Raw genomic sequence first — 20705 nt, 5'->3', positions numbered from 1 at the left:
CATATGTATTTATGTGCTTGTCTGTATTAAAAGTATTTGAGAGCATGATTTAGGAATCTCAATTATAAATCTTCAGGGCAGGAATCTTGCTTATTTTGCTGCTAAAAAAGGTGAATGCACCAACAATAGTGGTATTAAAGCCTTATACTTGCTAAGTCATCTGTCTAAAGGGATAAACTGGTTAAGTTTGTTCTCCCAACACCTAGAGGCAAGATTTTTACTCAGTTATTACAACATTACCACAAACTTGTGGATTCTGCAAAAGTTGCCTAGCAACATTACAGTTAGGAAAAACAGTGGGTGGAGAAAGAACAGGAAATTTGAATTAGATATGCCCTGGGGCAGGTGGGCGTAACCCCACCCCTCCAGTCCAGTTAGTCCCATACTTGGAGGAGCATGAAATTTAAAAAAATCAGAACAATCATTTAGAATTTCAGTTAGGACACTGCTGCAGTTAAACCATAACACTGTGCCATGTTGTCAGCTGGAGGAGGTAGGGCCTGGGTTTCTTACTCATTTTGGTACTTTTGTTTTAAAGAACACAGATTTTTATTCCAGAAACATTTGTTAAGTACCTTCTCAGGGGCCAAGGCACATAGGTGGTTGCTGGAGCTCTAAAGACAAAACTTGATCTCAGCCCTGGGTGGAAGGGAAGCCAGACAAGTAAACAGAGAGTGTTTACATAGTCCATTACAGGTGTGGTGGAAAACCTGGTGCACAGAGTGTCTCTTTTACCTAGAAGTGGAGAAAATTAAGGAAAGGTTTTATAGAAGAAATGGTTCTCCCACTGAGTCTTGTTTCCAACTTTTAAAGAAATTCCTTCTTTCCTCCAGTCATTCTACACATTCAATGGAAATTTACCTCTCCCATTCTGTGGGTGGACCTGGGTGCCAAGAATTCAAAGTACTGGGGCTGTGTACCAAGATCTCTTCCCTTCCCACTCAGAAGCCAGGCCCTTTTGCTCCAGCCTACTTCAAGGACCTCTCAGTTTAGGGAAGCAGACAGGTGGCACAATTACGAGTTGGAAAAAAAAAAAATGTTAAAAGTGTTTACCTCCAAGAATGGGCCATACAGGGTAGTCAGGAGACTTCTGTACCATTTGAATTTTATATTGAGAGAGAAAAATAAACCAATCACCCAATATTTTAATAAGGCCTCTATTGTCATTCAGAAGATATTGAGCACCTAAGCCACGTTAGAACACTGCAATAAGCAAAATAGAAAACGTCCCTACACTCAAGGAACTCATTTTCTAGAAGGGGATAGTAGTAAACAATCAACACACTCTGAGATAGATATAAGCCTGTTAGGGGGATAAAGCATGGTGTTGTGAAAGAGTGAAGGGGGGTTGTGAGCTTGCACGGACAGCAACAGAGGAGGATACACAATTCCTATATAGGAGGGGCTGAGGAACATTCTAGTTGGGGAGAGGTTATCTACAGGGCTTTAAAGTTTACTTAGGAAACACTATTTTTACATACGACTCATGTTAAAGATCAACAAAAAGTAGTTTTCTCAAGTTGTTTTTATTTACACTCACATGAAATTGAGAAAATCAACTCAATATGGCCAACTATGCATATCAAAGAATTATATTTGCCATCAGGAGTGAAGGAGAGGAGGTGTTGGGGGGAGAGTGCTAAAAACCATTCCTTGGCTTTGGCCACCAGGGATCAGAGAATGCCTCTCTTTTAAACATACAAAAGGGTAGATAGAGTTCTTGTCTTGCAAGAGCTTAACATTGAATTTGGATTAACATGCAAAAAAGACACATATATCAGTTAGCAAATATCTGGAGAGGAGCTGTTTACCCTTCACTGCATCTTCAGTTATGTGATCTCAGAGAATTACCCATGTGATAAGTATTAAAACGTGTTTCCACTGTTAAAAATGCAGCTTGAGTTTAGCCTTTGAAAAGTGTTAGAACAACATATATGGCAAAGCGTTAATATTCATAAAGTGCTACAATAAAAAAAACAGGCAAAAGAAAAATATAAATGACCACTGGCACGTGAAAACTGACGATATGTATCAAAACAAAATTACATTAACAAACATTAAATATCCACTTACATCCAGAATTCATGAGCCGTGTACTCTAATCCACTGTTAATGAGAATGTAAATGTTTTTTTTCTGGCGGTCAGTTTGGCAGTTTATATCCTGTGACCCAGTAATTCTCACTTCTATGAATCTTTCCTAAAAAAACCCCTAAATCCTCAAACAACAGAGAAAAAAAAACCACACGAGAAGTTAGACTATTCATCACGGGGTTATTTACAACTGAAAAATCGCAAGAAATGTGTCTGTGCGACAATAAAGGGCGGATGAAACCACCATTTGGTGGGAGTACTGGAGGAATCCTTTCTGAGCTGCGCTGAAGTCTGCGGCGAGGTGTGCCGCGGCCGTCGCCAACCTGCCCACGTGCTGGCGAACCAACATAAACACCCGGGCTGCGCCGCGGGCGCGGGTTTGGCGCCGGGGCCGCCGCGCAGCCGGGCTCTTCACTCCGGCCAGGGCGTGGGGGAGGGGCCGCCCCCGCGCAGGAGACACACCGACGCTAAGAGCCACCCTGCGGGGAAACCGGGGCTGCAGAGCCGGCGTCCCGGCCGCGAGCTCTCGCGCGTTGGCCTTCTCGCTGACTTCGGCGTCCACCCGACGCAACCCGACCAGTTCGCAGAGCTCCTGAGGCCCGAGTCACCGTTTCCGGCTCACACCTCTACGCGGGACCGCGACGGCCCGCAGCCACGCCCACAACGCCCCAGTGGCCCGCACCAAGGGACGCGGGACCGGACGCCGCACTCCCGGGACAGAGACCCAGGGCTACGGTGGTTCCCCGCTCGCGCTCCGACCCCGACGGGGCCAGAAGTGTTCCCCAGCCCCACCTCACACCCCAGAGCGCCTGAGAGACCGCGCGCAGGTCTCCTCCAGGCGGGCGTTCGGCTCCGCCCAGCAGACCCAGGGCCCTTCGCCCCTCCCAGAGGGCCGCCTCGTCTCCCCGCCCGCCCCGACCGGGCGGCGCCCGGCCTGCTCGCAGAAATCCGGCTCCCTCATAGGCCCGCGGCGCCGCGCCCGCCCAGGCCTGGCGGCGGAGAGGGGGCGGAGCCAGCGGGTTCGCGCCAAAATCGCGTAGTTGATTCCCTCCCCCGCGGGCTACGTCGCGCCCTCCTTTTTTTTCAAACCCGGGGCTGGGCGGGGATTGGTGGGTCGGGCACTCACGTGGTTAACGGTCGCGGGAAGCCGCGGAGCCCGAACCTGCGGCTGGACCTGCGGAGACCCCAACCTCGGTGCTCAGGCCGCCCCGCCTCTGCCGGACAGTCCACGCCGCTGCCACCGCTACCGCCACCGCCGCCCGCGGCCCCGAGCGCTCCGGAGCCGCAGCCCGCCACCGCGCAGGTCCGCCGCCGCGGCGACCAGGCGCGCCCAGTCGCACGTGGCGGACCCGCCCCCTGGGCCGTCCGCGTCCTGGACTCCGCGGGCTCCGGCCCCCCGGTCCTCGGCCCCGGCCCCAGGGGCGCGATGAGCTTCCTGAGCCGGCAGCAGCCGCCGCCGCCCCGCCGCCCCGGGGCTTCCTGCGCTTTGAGGCAGAAGCTGATCTTCTCGCCCTGCAGCGACTGTGAGGAGGAGGAGGAGGAAGAGGAGGAGGGCAGCGGCCACAGCACGGGGGAGGACTCGGCCTTTCAAGAGCCCGACTCGCCGCTGCCGCCCGCGCGTAGCCCCACCGAGCCCGGGCCCGAGCGCCGCCGCTCGCCCGGCCCGGCCCCCGGCAGCCCCGGGGAGCTGGAGGAGGACATGTTGCTGCGGGGCGCCTGTCCGGGCGCGGACGCGCCAGGCGGCGGGGCCGAGGGCGACTCGTGGGAGGAGGAGGGTTTCGGCTCCTCGTCGCCAGTCAAGTCGCCGGCAGCCGCCTACTTCCTGGGCAGCTCGTTCTCGCCGGTGCGCTGCGGCGGCGCGGGGGACGCGTCCCCGCGCGGCTGCGGGGCGCGCCGGACTAGCGAGGGCCCCTGCTCGCCGCGGCCGGACCACCCCGGCACCCCGCCGCACAAGACCTTCCGCAAGCTGCGGCTCTTCGACACGCCGCACACGCCCAAGGTGAGGACGCGGGGCCCGGGCGCCCTGAGCCCGCGCCCGCCCAGCCTTTTAAAAAGGCCGCGGCGCCGGGAGCTGAGCGCGGCGCTGCCCGGGTTCGGTTACATAACCGCCCGGCCGCACCCCCACTCGTTCCCGGAGCCGCAACAAAAAGTTGGCAGCCCCTCTTTTTGGCCCTGCCCAGAAGTTGTCCGTTGAGATTATGTAACTGAACAATGGGCCTCTTCTGGAACTTCTTCATCTTTCAAAGGGGCTGATCGGCGCCGTCCAGGTGGCTGATGATTTCACGCCCGTCGACCTGGGGCCCTCCCGACCGTGTCAGCCCGGAGTGTGGCGCTGATACGGGCTTTGGAAGGCTGTCGAAGTGGTGCTGGCCCGGCCACCTGACACTCCCGAGCGCCGGAGCCATATGGTGCCTTTTAAACGCAGTGCTGGGCCCTGTAATTTGGGCGGCGCACGCAGGAGTTCGGTTAAAAAAAATTCCTGGCGCTTATCGTTTCGTGTCATGTGGCCCTAAGGGGTTAAGTTTGAGGTATGGAGGGAGACTGCGCTTCGACTTGGGAGAAAAGGCTGGCCTTCCAAGCATTTGCAGTCTTAAGACTCCTTAACTCAGGGTAGCATTTAAGCTTCTGTCCGTACGTGCTATTTCTCGGGTAAGCGTTTGTTTACACCCTTTCGTGTGCAGTGCCCATGTGTGGTCAGCCCGAGGGTAACGATTAGGGACATCCAACTGTTAAAAGCCATCATTGGTGGGCTTCCTTGAACCCTTGTGCTTTCTTATTGCTGATAACCTATCACAGTGAAGGAGGTGTTCAGCACCTGTTTGTTGAGGAGCAGAGGAGGATGCAGACGACGACTTCTGGAACTTCAAAAGTAGCAGCAGATTTTAAAACGGACCCGTCACGAAATTGAGACAAGTATCGCATTTTTGAGTCCCTTTCAGTGCGGTCGGTCGTAAACCTCACGAAGAAGTGGGTGTTTTGAGCGTTACTGTTTATTAGGGACTTGCCCAAGGCATGATCCCTCTGGAAGTGAGGGGAGGAGTCCGCCGGAGGTGGTTTTTCAAAGCCCTATTTGGATGGGGGGAAGGGAGCTCTTTTGGGGCTCCCTGACTGCTTTCTATTTTTAGATGGAATGAAAGGTTTTGTTAACTTTTAGACTCTAGAATAAACTTAATTTTAGTTTGCATTCCTACTCTCTTTAGGGTCAGAGACCTATTTTATGTGGCTGTCTTTTTCGGAGCAGGTGGTTGGTATCCACCTTTCAGACTGCTACCCCGGTTTGTTTGGCTTGAGATGTGACAGAGGCTTGTGTGTTGCTTTCATCTACACCATCAGACACGTGAAAGGCTTGTTGTTGAAGGTTGGGTTGAGAAGGCTGTCTATAGGACTTGGATACTAAACAATTTTTTTTCCTGTCCTACCTAGAGTTTGCTCTCCAAAGCTCGAGGGATCGATTCCAGCTCTGTTAAACTCCGTGGTGGTTCTCTATTCATGGATACAGAAAAATCAGGAAGAAGGGAATTTGACATGCGACAGACTCCTCAAGTGAATATTAATCCTTTTACCCCAGATTCTGTGTTACTTCATTCCTCAGGACAATGTCGTAGAAGAAAGCGAACACATTGGAATGAGTAAGTTTTTTAGTATTCCACAGCTTGGTCCCCAACCACTCAAGATTGGTCTGTGGTACTTATCAAAATTTAATTTCATCTGAATGACATGGAAGTTTATACTCTGAAATTTTTCTGTTGCTAGCACCCACTTTCCAGGAGAGGTAGGTGGAAAGTAATCAGCTGTGGAAAAGTAGTGGTGTGAAACAGGAAGGAATAAAAAGCCTAGATAGCTTGTAGAAAATCTGCTGGTGTAAAAAATGAGGCAGGCCGAGAGAGTTGATTTAGAAAGACTTTAATTTTGATACGTGTGGTGGTGTTGGCTTGTAGTTAATGAGCACATTTCATCAGGGACAGCATTTTCATCAGCTGAGCTATATCTCATGATTATAAAATTAAGTGCTTTCTTACCTGGTTTTTTTTTTTTTTAAGATTTTATTTATTTTTGAGAGAGAGCAGGCGCTCGCACAAGCACAAGTGGGGGGAGGGACAGAGGGAAAAGCAGACTCCCCACTGAGCAGGGAGCTCAGTGTCCACCCGACTCAATCCCAGGACCCTGGGATCATGACCCCAGCTGATGGCAAACGCTTAACTGACTGAGCCACCCAGGTGCCCTTTCTTGTGTGTTTTTAGTCATTAAAATGCAATTTCACTGTACACCTGTCAGGTAAAGTTTTGGATCTCTAGTGGATGTGTCTGTCAGATCTACTAATGGAAAAATACATACTGTTTTTCAGTTCTTGTGGTGAAGACATGGAAGCCAGTGATTATGAGTTCGAAGATGAAACAAGACCTGCTAAAGTAAATAGCTTTTTATTTTCTTTTTATTGTTTCTGAAATTTTTTACTTCTTAACAGGTTACCATATATACATATTAAATATCCATTAAAACATAAGATATAATGGTTTTTAAATTTCACACGTAGTGCTGTCATCATAGCAAAAAATCATTTTCATATCTTTGTATTATGTATATGGATACACTTTTTATTACAGAGAATTACAATTACTGAAAGCAATATGAAGTCACGGTATACAACAGAATTTCATGAGCTAGAGAAAATTGGCTCTGGAGAATTTGGTTCTGTGTTTAAGTGTGTGAAGAGGCTGGATGGATGCATTTATGCCATTAAGCGATCAAAAAAGCCATTGGCTGGCTCTGTTGATGAGTATGTATTAAAAATTTTGTCTTTTGCCCTTTTATTCCCTCTGGTGTTGCAAACATTAAGGTTTTACATAATCAAGCACTGAAATTAATTCTCTCACTTTTGAGAAGCTATACTAATTTAATCAGATCTTTTTCGTTTTGTGCCATTAATTCTTATTGGACTTGGTAAAATTATCTGAGTAGTCTGATTTTGGAACCTAACTTAAATTACTTTTTTCTGGTAGTATCCATGAATTCACAGTAAAATGGAGTTTCATTTTTCCCGAGTCCTAGGGCCAGCAAGGTTCCTTCTTTGTAACTAACATTCTTCTTTAATGTAAAAGCCTTTAGATAAATCTGATACAGAGTCTTAACCCCATTTCTCTTAAGCAAATTATCCTTCAGCATAATGATAGATAACAGAAATTAAGTTTCTCTTCTGAAGTTTCAGATAAATTAGTTCAGTTTAGGCTTGAATAAAAATGATTTACCATTCTATCACTTTCACACTTCCAGGCAGAACGCCCTGAGGGAAGTCTATGCCCACGCAGTGCTGGGACAGCATTCCCACGTAGTTCGATACTTCTCTGCGTGGGCCGAAGACGATCATATGCTTATACAGAATGAATACTGTAATGGTGAGTAATGTATTGGTTCTCTTACAAACTTGTGAGCTCAAAAAAATTAACACTGAGGAAATAGTTTTTATCTGAAATCCTGTTCTAATTCTGTCTCTTTTATCTCTTATAAATTCAAAAAGAGCATAAATCTTTTATAAATTCAAGAAGACTAACAGGAGTTTCAAGTTCATCGCTTACCTGGATATTAAGTAAAGCTTGAAAACCTTGTCCCTTTTACCTCAGTAGTAGAATTGTGCATGGTGGTGTGCCTGTTAGTCAAACTGATCTTGAAAGGACTGTGGTCTTGCCATATATATTTTGGTACCCCTAGCATATAGCATAGCGTATGTGGGGTGTGGTAGTTCATAATGTAGGTTCAATGCATTTAGCCTTCCCTTTCCATTTCATTTTATGTGCTGTTTAAACTGATACTGGTTACTCATAAAGTGGTAGCGACTTTCCATTGTTCTAACTTCAGCCGTTTGTTCAAAATATTCTATAATCTTGCCCCCATTCCTGTTTCTCCAACCTAGTTTACCACTAGAATCCACTCACACTTTTAAGTTATGCTTTTAGTTCTCTAGCTGTGCCTCTCTCCCTCATTTTCCCCCAAAACCAATGAAACAAGCATCTGTAGAGGTTCAGCTTTGGACCTCTGGAGAGCTTTCAATTTCAACAAGTCCCTCAAGGACCAGCTTGGTTCCCCCCCTTCTTCATTAAACCTTTATCAAAACCCTGGTCTCAATTTTGATTCTTGTAAGTACCTGTTATTAAATAGGTGAATCTTTATATATGCTTGATTTCCATTTCTGTATATCTTCTGTGAGTATTACAGAATTTAGAATTTATCGAGCAGTTAGGAGGTGATAGCAAAGATTTGTTTGTGTTACTTATTTTTTTTGATTCTCATTATTTTCCTCGAAGTCTTGTGAATAAATAAGTGTGTAGGTAGTGGATTCACATTTTCAGTGTTTGAAAACATTGAACAAAACAGAAAAGATCCATTTCTCACACGTAACGTTTCGTTGAGTTGTCATTATATTAATTCTCTGTACTTGAAAGAACTAAATGCTCAGTATACAGCATTGCTGCTAATTTGTTTCACACATCTCTTGAAATGTTTCTATTCATATCATCAGAATATTTATGTAGCTATATCTCATGACCTTGTGGACTAATCCGTTTCTTAACCTTCATTTTTCAGTTACTGCACTTACCATAGGCTAGTTTGACCATCTCTTTTCCACTCAGTGTTTGCTAGATGACATCTTCCAGTTTTTTTCTCCCTTTCACCTTGTTGATGTGGCTGGTCTTCTTAACAAGTATTTCAGTAGCACTCCAGGGATCACAGATTTGTACCAGTCCACCAAATAAATATGTGGTTGTGTAATTCAGATGATTTTGAGAAACCTTTGGGCCTAGGGAGATAGGGAGGAGTGAGTTGACTTGCTACCCTCTCAGATTATAAAGACCTTGACCTAAACAAAACAAAACAAAACAAAAAAACCTTGTCTTGTAATACAGTTAGATTATAAAATAGTATTTTGAAACAGTTTATTATTTTGGAACAGTATAAAACACTTAAAGAATATACAGATCTTTAAAAAATAAATAGACCTGTGTGAAACAGGGTTGCTTCTTAGTATAGTTGTCTGTTCTGTTTAGATGAAAGGAAATGAGGCTATCTAGATACATTTGTGAGCTCTTCTGTTTCCTTTTGCCACCATTCTTCTCTCCACATAAAGCTTTGAATGTCCTAATAATAGGCCTGATCTTCAGATCCTTTTCCACAGTTTCACAGGGAAATGATTCTACTATCATTGCATTTATATATGGTGATTAACTGATGTCCTTTATCATGACTAAGTTTCCTTATTATCTCAGTCATTTGCATTTTAAGCCTTTTGTCTTCGTTTGGTTATAGACTGAAATTTTTACCCCTGGTAAACAAGTGTGGAAAAATGTTGATGCGTAAGGGAGGAGAACCTGGAATATCAGATGAGTGTCTTGCTCTTCTCACTTCCCTGCCTTTCAGCGGTGAAGTAGAAGGAACTGGCCTACCTGTAGTTGGTAGATCCACTAAAATGGAGTCGTATTCTATCTTACTAAACTTGGACTAGGACTTCAAACCCGTTTATTGACCTCCCTTCTAGAGCCCTCTTTTTCCTGCAGTTCAAGATTTGTACAAGTTAGGTATGGAGAATATACTTAAGCCTAAAATATCGAGGTGTGTGATTTTATTTTTAAAACACATTGGACATTTTGCTACCTAGTCTTATTCAAATTGTAGGACCTCCTTTCCTGACTAAACATATCAATATACCTTCCTGATTTTATTACCCTGGCTCTGATTTCATTATTCCTAACTAAGCTTTAAACAGATGTGGTTTGTTTTGGTTTATGACTTTTATTTTGTTTTACATAACTCCTCTTTTCCTGAGATAAGTTATAAACTTACAGTGTTTTTAATAAAACTTAAAGTATAAACTTACAAAGTTTTTTGAAGTATAAACAAATGAGCCGGTTGATTTGACTGATCCTATAAAAGCAGGTTTTATTCTCATAGTAAAAGTAGTATAAGTTAAAACTACTCAAATAGTGGTTTTTACCTATAAAATTTATAGACTTGTCAAGGGTGTGGGAAAACAGTTATTCTCATACATTAATGCTGGGTGTATAAACTGGTACAGCCTTCTCTATGGGGAACTCTGTGTGTGTGTATGTGTGTGTGTGCATTGTACGTGTAAGTAAAATTGCCCCAGATTTGTCTTCCAAAGCCCCAGATTCACATAAGGCACTTGCTAGCAGAATTTAAGTACCAGCCATTTTGAAATCAGAAACCGAATACACTGTTACTTCTTTTATGTGAATTTTCACAGGCAGTGAAGTTTTGGCACTGATGGTGTGAATACCAACCCTAAGCTGTTTCGTAGAAGGATAAATAGAGAAATGTTCCTCTTGGCTATAAAAATATATTCTATATATGAGATAGTATTTCACACACATACTTGAGCCACATATTAGTATTGTTTTATGACTGTATACACCCTTTATTTTTTTTAAAAGGATTTTATTTATTAGAGCATGTGTGCGAGCAGGAGGGTGGGGTGTGGAGAGGAGCAGAGGGAGAGGGACAAGCAGACACTGCACTGAGTGCCAGCGGAGGGCTCGATCCCACAACCCCAAGGTAATGACCTGAGCCGAAACCAAGAGTCAGACACTCAACCAAGGCGCCCCTGTATATGCCCATTAAACCAGCAATTTGGTTCTATGAGATATGTTAAATATGTGTGAAATGACCAATGTACAAAGTTATTCCTTAGACTGTAGTATATAGTGGCAAAGACTTGGAAATTATTTGAAAATGTTCACCAATTAGGAGATTGGTTAATGCATTACTATTCAGTTATACAATGGAATTCTGTAGACACAAGAGAGAATAAGGTAGTCTGTGTATCAGTAAAGAATGATCTTCAAGATAATGAAAATATGTTATCATTTGTATGAAAAGGAGTTGAAAAGAATATATAAGAAACCAATAACATAGGTTTATTCTGGGAAAAAGAACCAGGTAGGATGCTGGGGTATATGAATGAAACAGACTTTACATTATATTTTATACCCATTTGAGTATATTACTTATTGAAAGAATAAATAATTTTGATTTCACAAGCAGGAAAGAGAATAGGTCGTATAAAATGCTACTTTCTTTGTTGAGTTTGTGGCCACTAAGTAAAGATGGAGGGAAGAGAAATAAGATCTTACGAAGAGGAAATTGCTAATTTTTCCCATGTTTGTCAGGTGGCAGTTTAGCTGATGCCATAAGTGAAAACTATAGAAGCATGAGTTACTTTACAGAAGCAGAGTTGAAGGATCTCCTTTTGCAAGTCGGCCGGGGCTTGAGGTATATTCATTCGATGTCTTTGGTTCATATGGATATAAAGCCTAGTAAGTATTACAAATTCTCGGACCTGTGTTCTTTATTGTTATAGAGAATAAATGATTTCATTAAAACAATATAAAAACATGTACATCTTACTATGTTTCTTCATTATTAGTTTTAAAAGATCTTTGGGAAAATAAAATAAAATAAAAATAAAAGACCTTTGAGCCACATATTTATATTGTTTTATGATTTCCATTCACCTCTTCTCTTGTTATTCCAAAATATTTGAGACAATTCATTTTTATTAAAAGTTGGAAAAATTTGCTGCATCTTATGGAAGCCTGATGGGGACTTCTTATGGACTCTGATGGGGAGACCAAGAACCTGTTATTTAAAGCCCCTCTCTTCTATTAGGCTATAGAACCATAATTACAAAAATAATGCTTGTTCTAACAGGGTTGTTAGAATAAAATGAAATATATGAAAATGTTTTTGGAAACTTAAGTGCTATGCAAACATGGTGGTATTTCTAGCCTTTATATCATGAAAGTGTTACTGCATTATTCAGAAAACGAACGGCACATGCAGCATGATTATCTTGCATTAAAAAGGTGCCAGTGAATGCTGCAGTAACATCTTAGTGCACCTCCCTCTCATTTTATTAAAATAACCTCATAATGTACACACTATTTTAAAACTTGTTATAAGTCAACTCTATCTTTTTGTTTAAGTAAATTTTCATCTCTTCTAATACCTACATCATATTAAAAGTTTTCCCAGGTCACCCAAGTCCTTATGGTTTACTTGTCCAAACTAGTATCCATTTTCACAACCATGCACCCCATCTGCTTCTATTCTTTTTTTTTTTTTTTTTCTTCAGGTTTTACCCTTCTTCTACCTTAAAAAAATAAATATTCATATGGACTTTGGCCTGTAAGATGTCCTTTCTTCTGGATTTGACTGGTTGCACCCTTGCATCATTTATCTTACTCCTTTTTCCCATATGTTTCCTATAAATTGGAAGTTTAACAGGTTGATGAATTGAAGTATGAATTTTAGGCTAGGTGTTTCTAAGTTGAATTTAATGAAGGGTTTTTGTTTTTGTTTTTGTCTATGAAAATGCGTGATTCGTGAAAATTTAAATCATTTACACAAGTTACTTTAATCTTATAAGTTATGTGAAGAATTTATCTGTATGTTAATAACTCACTAAAATTTTTATTTTCAAAAGGGGAAAAATAATATTTGGACTGATGACAGTAAATAGGAGTGAGTAAGGTTTGCCTGTCCTCACTCATATCTTGTTTTAAGTAGACCCTTACAAGTACAAAAGTTGAAAATATTAAGGCTTGTGAAGTTTTAAAATTTCAAATTTACAAATACCATTGAAAAATAAATTATCCTATAAATAAAGTGAAATTGGAAAGATGACTTAAATGAGTGTAACATTTATAAACTCAGTATTACATTGGTAAAACTATTAAAATGAAATCTGTTACTGAAACTTACGTTAATCATGAACTCACCTGAATTTGAAGAAGAAAAGTGTGTGTAGAGCAGAGATGAACCACAAAGGCACATTGGGATGGAGATACTGTATGGTCAGCCAAACTTAAAAGTTACATTACTTGTACTTTTCATACCAGCCCATAGCATTAGGTTAAAATGTATGATTTGGAAGCATCACAGATTAGTACATTATTGCCTTTCTTGTATTGTTTCTATGTAGTTAAAACCAAAGATCAATGTGTAGATGACAAGGGTCTAATGAAGTGGTTTCCAAGTGTTCAAAGATAAGTACTAGGCCAGAAAATATGTTCCTCAGAAAATGCAGCCCCATTTCCTGTCCCCAGAGATTCTTATTCTCATTGGGTTTGGGGCTAGAACGTACAAAAATCTATGTGTTTGAAAGCTTTTGGGATGATTCTGATGTATGGCTTTGTTTATGAATTTTGGTTACACTATTACTTGTTAGTGCCTCTGACCTAAGTAACTGTTTGACAGGTAATATTTTCATATCTCGAACCTCAATCCCAAATGCTGCCTCTGAAGAAGGAGATGAAGATGACTGGGCATCCAACAAAGTTATGTTTAAAATAGGTAAGAAAGAAAGATAACCAGATTATTGTCTTAAAATAAAGTAAAAGGCTATTTAACTCTTGACTATTTTTTTCAATACTTATAGGTGATCTTGGACATGTAACAAGGATCTCTAGTCCGCAAGTTGAAGAGGGTGATAGCCGTTTTCTTGCAAATGAGGTTTTGCAGGAGGTAGGTTTTTTTTTTTCTTTAATAATGCTGTTTGCTTTGTAACAATGCAGACATATTAAAATTTTAAGCTAATAACTGGTAAAGTGGTAAAGAAAGCCTAAAGTATCAGCTGGGGATATTTAATCTAACGAAATTCAGTAAAGGCAAAGATTAATAATATTCAACAATGATGGAGTTGTAAAAGAAGTTCTTATATACTACTGGTGGGACTGTAAAATGGCATAGCCTTTTAGACCAAAGTGTTTGTATCGATCAATGTTTTAAAATCCTGTACCCTTTGACCCAGAATTTCCATTTCTAGGAGTCTCTCCCACAGAAATATTCATATACAAATAAATTGAAAACAATGTAAATGTTTAGCAGTAAAGGAACGATTAAATAAATTACAGCATATAGTTAATAGTACTGTTTGGAAAAGCGTGACCAAAAAAAAAGCCTGACAAAATATTTCCTGGTAAGAGTTTGGAATGAAAGTAGAATAAGTAGAACAAATAAATTGCGTGCTCCAGTTGTTCTTTTTATATGTGTATGCGTATTTATAACTTGTCAATGTATGTGTGTTTCCTGTGTTCATATGAATGTCCCAGGATAGGAGTTTATTCTGAGTTGAACTGGACTAGTGAAAAAGAGAAGGCATTTACTTTTAGAAATATATTTACCACTTCCCTCCCAGAGTATGTATGTATTTGTGATTTAAAAAAGCTCCTCAAATTTAACTTATTCTCTGAATAGGTTTTAAAGGTTAAATATGGCATTGGACATTTTAATTTAGTCTTATTTCTCACCTATGTCATCACTGAAGTGTAATTATACTTTATTTTGGCTATTTTTATATTCCTTTTTTAAAAAATTGTTTTTAATTTTACAGAACTATACCCATCTACCAAAAGCGGATATTTTTGCCCTTGCCCTCACAGTGGTATGTGCTGCTGGTGCTGAACCTCTTCCCAGAAATGGAGACCAATGGCATGAAATCAGACAGGGTAGATTACCTCGGATTCCCCAAGTGCTTTCCCAGGAGTTTACAGAGTTGCTAAAAGTGAGCATTTTTTGTATATGAAGCACTTTTTATTGATATATTTTATTAAATTACATGTCTTTACCTTAATTTTACTTCTCTTTCTAAGGTTATGATTCATCCAGATCCAGAGAGAAGACCTTCAGCAATGGCACTGGTAAAGCATTCAGTATTGCTGTCTGCTTCTAGAAAAAGTGCAGAACAATTACGAATAGAATTGAATGCTGAAAAATTCAAAAATTCACTTTTGCAGAAGTAAGTGAGAGTTTTTTGGAATGTTTTAACTTTCTCATTTTCATTCTCAAATTTTAATGATCAATGATTTAGGTTTTCTGTCAGTGAAGGCTGTAATGGTTTGTTATGTTAAGTTAAAATTTGGGGATTTCTGCCTTAAATTAGTATTTGTGACCTATTTCTTTGTGTTCTTAAACTTTGAAATTATGGACTTAAAAATTTTTAAGACTGGCATGTACTTGCAAGTGGTATTAATCCCCAATCCCTAAATTGTAGCAAAAGCTAAGTGAGCCTGTACAGGCCCCCCCCCCCCCCCCCGTTAAACTCTCACCATAAATTAACAGTTTCCTTCATTCTTGTAATATTTTATGGAAGGATTAAATTAACATCAATTAAGTTAGTAGATAAGTGTCATATTTTGTCTGAATGACCTTTGACATTTCAGAAAACTGATTGGAATGATAATTCTAATTCATTTGCCTTGTTGCTGATTTTAACCTAACAAAACTGACTTGAAATGTAAAAGGTTTATTTGCCACTAGTTTGATAGCCACCGTAGTTCATACGAATAGGAAGTAGAAGTTTCCTTTCAGCTCTATTTAAAGATATTTTTTCACCGTACAAATTAAGAGTTCTGTTTGAAAATGTTTTTCATCACAACTCAAAGTCATTACTAGCATCTTTATTACTTGGGTCCAAGTGTATGTGATACTTTAATTCTGAGAGCACAAAACAAAATCTTTTCTTAGATTTAAGTTGTTTTAGCACAAGCTAAAGTTTCAGACTGTGATTTCTTTCCTCAGTTGTATCTTAGGATAATGATGGCATGCTAAGTTCTCCCAGCTGATAATATAGTTCGTGTTAGTCCTCTTAGGGTCCCTTCCTAGGATAATACAACAGGTGAAAAGTCTTGTTTCCTATTTTTATGTTCTTAGAGAACTCAAGAAAGCTCAGATGGCAAAAGCTGCAGCTGAGGAAAGAGCACTCTTCACTGATCGGATGACCACTAGGTCCACCACCCAGAGTAATAGAACATCTCGACTTATTGGAAAGAAAATGAACCGCTCTGTCAGCCTTACCATATACTGAACTACTCATTTCCCACCTCCCCACAAAAACTGTGACAAGAGGAAGCTAGGTTGAAATCACTGCTAGAATCCAGCTTGCAATTATTTTCTCAATCGGTATCAGTAGTTTTACTGAAATACCTTTTAGGATTTTTATTTGTGAATTACAGTTGAAAGCTGTATTTTGACCAGTGCTCTATCAGGCTTTCGTCTAGTCTCACTAGTCTGTCTTCTGTAGGATGTCAGTCACTGTTGGATGTTACACCAGCCTTTCCAGGGTTAACCACTGTGGTGGTGTGCTGCTTATAGTTTGCTGTTGCATTGTAATAAAAGGTGTCTTTCCCTGTAGTGACCTGTAAAAGGGACTCAGGGGCTTTATTACAAACATATTCTCCCTTTGAAAAGGGAAATGCTAAGAGACTCAGTACTACTCAGCCTTCAACGTACCTGTGTGTCAATCTTCTATTTCTTTTTTTTTAATTGTGAATTATACTTGTATATCCAACTGGGAGCACTTTGTAGGCACTGCATGAACCATGGAATGATAATTCTGTGGAAGTATTGCCTTGTGAATCTGCTGCTATTTTAGTTTTGTCTTTGCTGTAAAATTGTAGCATTAAACAATCATTGTTGTTAATAGGCTTTTTTGGAAAACAATTATGTGAAATATGTAGCTGCTCTTGATGACAAGCAGCTGTTTGCCTTTTTTTCTTTGAACTTTGAAGCTAGTGCATTGGAGTAATGCACCTTTTTTTCCCTTTCGGATTGCTGTATTAATGTAGTATAATTATTACTGGTTTTGTAATTTTTCCTGATAATGCCCTTCCCTGACTCTTTTTTAAAATGTTCCCTCCCTCTCCCCAAGTTTTGTACTTGATTGTATTGTTAGTCTGTTTTTAAATGTTTTGCCCGGTTTCTCTTCAATATTTGTGTATATAAACTAATCTTGGTGATAGTGTACATAGCTGTTTGAAATGCCAGAATGACTTCTGACTATTCCAAGCTTTTCACAGAATACATTTTATCAATGATAAGCCATTTGACTAATAATACTGGCTAACCAGACATTGCAAAAAACAAAAACATAGAACTTGTCTATTGTTTGTTTTCCTATTAATTTTGGTTTAAAACATGTTAGCACTTGTCTTTTTGACTTGTGTTTTATTAACATTGATTGGCATATTAAAAGTCACTCTGAGCTTACCTTAATTGTCTAAATCTTTGTGATGCCTGTTTTCTATTTTATCTCTAGGATCACTACATTTTAACATTTAGAGTGTAATGTATATAAAGTACTAAAAGAGAGCACATTTTTGATAGAATAGGAAACATTTAATGATGAGCTTTAGGCTACATCAGTTACATTTTGTAACTGGAGAAAAATTTGCCCATCAACCATAAATGTTCTTTGTCACTCTAAGTATTTATTTAATATTTGTACATCACATATCATATTATGCATTTGATCTAGAAATATAGGATAATATAGATTATTAAGTGGTTGTAATGACTCAACTTTCTAATTTGAGCTGAGTCACACAAGAGCTTTAAAGTGAGGTTGTAACTCAACTGGGCTGAATTTTTTAAGAATTGAGAGTGCAAATTTGATAAATAGTGCTAATTCTATGTAACATCTTTTTCTAATATAGATTAGAACCAGAGTAAGCAGCAAAGGCCTTAGAGCTTAAAAATGGATGCCCCTCCCCCCCAAAAAAGGGGTTTCACAAGATCCTTGTGCTTTTTGATCATGGGTACATAATTTCTGTTGACTAGGGTCTATTTCTTCCCACTATAAACATTTCTAATAAGCTTAATTACTTTAGCTTTTAAGCCAATGGCATGTTAAAAAGCACATTTTAGAGGTGTGAGAGGACTTTGTAGAGACGGATAAATTAGATAAAGACGCTGATAGGTGGGGGTGAGAAAACAAGCCGCAGAGGCTGGAATAGTAACACGTTTCAGGAGTCACTGAAGACAAAACTAAAAAGTATAATTGGTGTACCTTAGGGCCACTCAAAGTCACTAAGGTGCATTTTTCTAGTGCACTAGCTTCAAAGAAAAAAATCAGGCATTTTTCAAGTTGATACTTGCAGTAAATTTTTCACATATTGTTTAAGAATATTAGATTAAGTAGGAAAAAAATTGGTTTTCTAAGAAGGAATTCTTAAACCATCTAAGCTGATAGAGTTGGGCTCATATTTACCACAGAATACTTAGGTTGAATGCATTCTGTGTGCTAAGTGGTAGACCAAGACCTGTTAGAAATAGTCTTTGCCCCTCAGTACTCAGGATAAAATAAAGGCGACCCATGTAAACATAAAATGACAATAAAATGTGGTAAGTGCTATGTTGGGGGGATTCTGCAGGTAGAGTGATAAAGGACAATTACATAGCTTGGGAAGATGCTGGTGGTAGAGCCGTGAGTAGATCCAGGGAATTATATTTAGAGTGGTTTCAAAGCCACTGTACTGACTCAGGGTAAGATTAAAGAGGGCCTGAACTACGACCCTTGTGGACAGACACAAGAGAATAGGAATTTCATTAGATGGGAGCACTGTACACTGAACGGTTTTTGTTTTTATATAATAGAATGAGAACTTGTTAGCATAACATCAGGAGGAAGCTACAAGAGCTAATTTAGAAGCATTGAAGAATTTTCCAGAAAAGTTAAAATGCAAGGACCTGTTACTGTTTGAGACAGATAACTAACATTGATAAAACTACTGTTTTGGAAAGCTGACTTAAGGAAGAAAAATTTTAAATATTGACTATGCAGGCAGGTGGGAGAAATCATACATAGCAGTTGACTGCAAATGAAATTGTTGCCTTACCTTTAACTTGCCACAAATCCAAGACAGCCCCCTTTAACTGGAGCTAATGTCTCAAAGAGCCAGTTCTGAAGCTTTGGTTTTCACTCTGTTCCAGAGGTCAAGAAATAATGGCATTTAAAATATTGCTAACGGCTGAATTTGGGTCTTGCTTTCAGCTGTGTCCTAATTGTTTAAAGCAGCAGCGTCCTGACATGAGTAGTTTTCTTCCTTCCCAATTCATCTCCACAAAGCATCTCCCTGACTTGAGCCAACAGATCAAATAAGTGGTTGCATCCCTATTTTTATGTGTGAAATTTTTAAAGGCCAATTAAAGCAATCAATAAGGAGGAGGGATCAAAAAAGAATTTTGGATGTGTTTTGGATATTGTGAAAATCATAAGTGAAGCCTGGAACTAGGAATTCGGAGGAAACTGCCTCATTCAGTATTTTGAGGCCTTTGTATAACTGTAAAAAGCATCACTGAAACTGATTTGACATTGCAGTGAGTGGATCTAGAAGTTTTTCCTGCAAATCCGGTTGTATTGTTAGAAATTTCTCAGAAGCTCAGCAAGGTAGATTTTTATAAAAATGGAGGAGTAAGACATCATTGAAACTGCGCCTTTCCCAACACTTAGCTTTTAAAAACTTTGAGAAGCATTCATCTGAACATCATTGAACTTTTTTTTTCTTTGTGGCAGATGACCCTAATTTTCAATGCAGTTCAAAGGTCTCTGGAATAAGGAAAAATATCTATGTATGCTCTAGGAAGATTTACCAGGAAAAGATGACATGTTCTGTCCAAACTACATTAAACTAAGAGTCTAAGAAACCTCGGCCACTCCAGCCCATGAAGAAAAATACCTCAAGGAACATTTATATCATAGTTCATATTGTTAGGTTTTATATGGTTAATAAATATTTTGAAGAGCATCTTACTGTTTTGAGTTTTGACATTCTTGTGATAGGGAATGGGTTTCCAGGCCTGGAATTCCAATTTGTGCCCACCAATCCATAATGCCAATGGGAAGTACAGGTTCCGTGTACAAGGACTGCATTTCGGGTGATGATCCAGAGCGGGGTCCTCTCTCCGCAGATCAGACTATAGAGGCTGAGGTAAGTTAAATAACTTAGGAGCTCGGTTTGTAAGTAGGAAAGTTGGAATTCGAACTCAGACGTTATGGCAAAGAAACCTGCTTTTTCCGGACACATGAAAGTTGAGGACAAATACTAATTAAGGGAAAGTGCAGGCAACAAAGGAGACTGAGAAGGGGCAGTCTGAATATGAGGAAAATTGGGAGGACCAGTGTATGGAAACCAAGAGAGAAGTTTGAAAGAGAAGCTAAGTGTGACTACATGCAGAAAAGATTAAGAAGGGACTCAAAGCTCCATGAAGGCATCTAGTGTGGAGATCTTTGGTGAGCAGTTTTAGTGGGGGGAAGAGGGGCGCGGGGAACAAAAGCCAGATTACAGTGAGTTGGGGTATAAATGGGAGATGAGGGAATAGAGACAGCATGTATAGAAACATGGCTGAGGGCCCCTGGGTGGCTCAGTCGGTTGTCTGCCTTCAGCTCAGGTCATGATCCCGGGTCCTGGGATCCAGCCCTGCATCGGGCTCCCTGCTTGGCGGGGAGTCTCCTGCTCCCTGTCCTGCCCTGCCTGCTTGTGCACGCGCGCTCCCTCTCTCTTTCTCTCTCTCGGTCAAATAAACAAACTTTAAAAAAAATTTTTTTTAAAACCTGGCTGAAAGGGCAAGGGAGAAGAGGGCTATAGCTAGAGGGGAATCTGGGTTTTCTGTTTTCACTACCACTTATTGATCACCTATTATGTGTAAGTGTTTTACGTACCTAATAGAATTTAATCTTCATAAGAGCTCCGTGGCAAAATCCCCATTTTACACATGATATTTAGAGAGGTAAAAAGGAATTCCCCAGATTATATTGTTACGAAGCGTC

At 40.5% G+C, this 20705-nt stretch overlaps 1 protein-coding gene across 4 annotated transcripts; it reads left to right on the top strand.

The window, feature by feature from the left end:
* Nucleotides 1-2993: 2993 nt before the first annotated feature.
* Nucleotides 2994-19676, top strand: WEE1 (WEE1 G2 checkpoint kinase). 4 transcript variants are annotated; one of them, XM_087868047.1, is made up of 12 exons: nt 2994-4091; nt 5516-5721; nt 6438-6501; nt 6697-6869; nt 7364-7485; nt 11269-11415; nt 13358-13453; nt 13539-13624; nt 14493-14663; nt 14752-14897; nt 15812-15900; nt 19452-19676. In XM_087868047.1, the coding sequence occupies exons 1-12, from the start codon at nt 3519-3521 to the stop codon at nt 19568-19570; spliced, it is 1992 nt and encodes a 663-aa protein (XP_087724173.1). In that variant the 5' UTR covers nt 2994-3518; the 3' UTR covers nt 19571-19676. The 4 variants fall into 4 exon arrangements, with proteins under 4 accessions (XP_087724173.1, XP_045644801.1, XP_045644800.1 ...); XM_045788845.2 differs by lacking the exon at nt 15812-15900 and having other exon boundaries at nt 2998-4091; XM_045788844.2 differs by lacking the exon at nt 19452-19676 and having other exon boundaries at nt 3003-4091; nt 15812-19443.
* Nucleotides 19677-20705: the final 1029 nt, after the last annotated feature.

Source organism: Ursus americanus, chromosome 16, assembly GCF_024610735.1.
Source record: "Ursus americanus isolate L20-20 chromosome 16, mUrsAme1.1.p, whole genome shotgun sequence".
Classification (NCBI taxonomy): Eukaryota; Metazoa; Chordata; class Mammalia; order Carnivora; family Ursidae; genus Ursus; species Ursus americanus.
The sequence above is the reverse complement of the archived record's forward strand: the minus strand, read 5'-3'. Positions and strand labels throughout refer to the sequence as shown.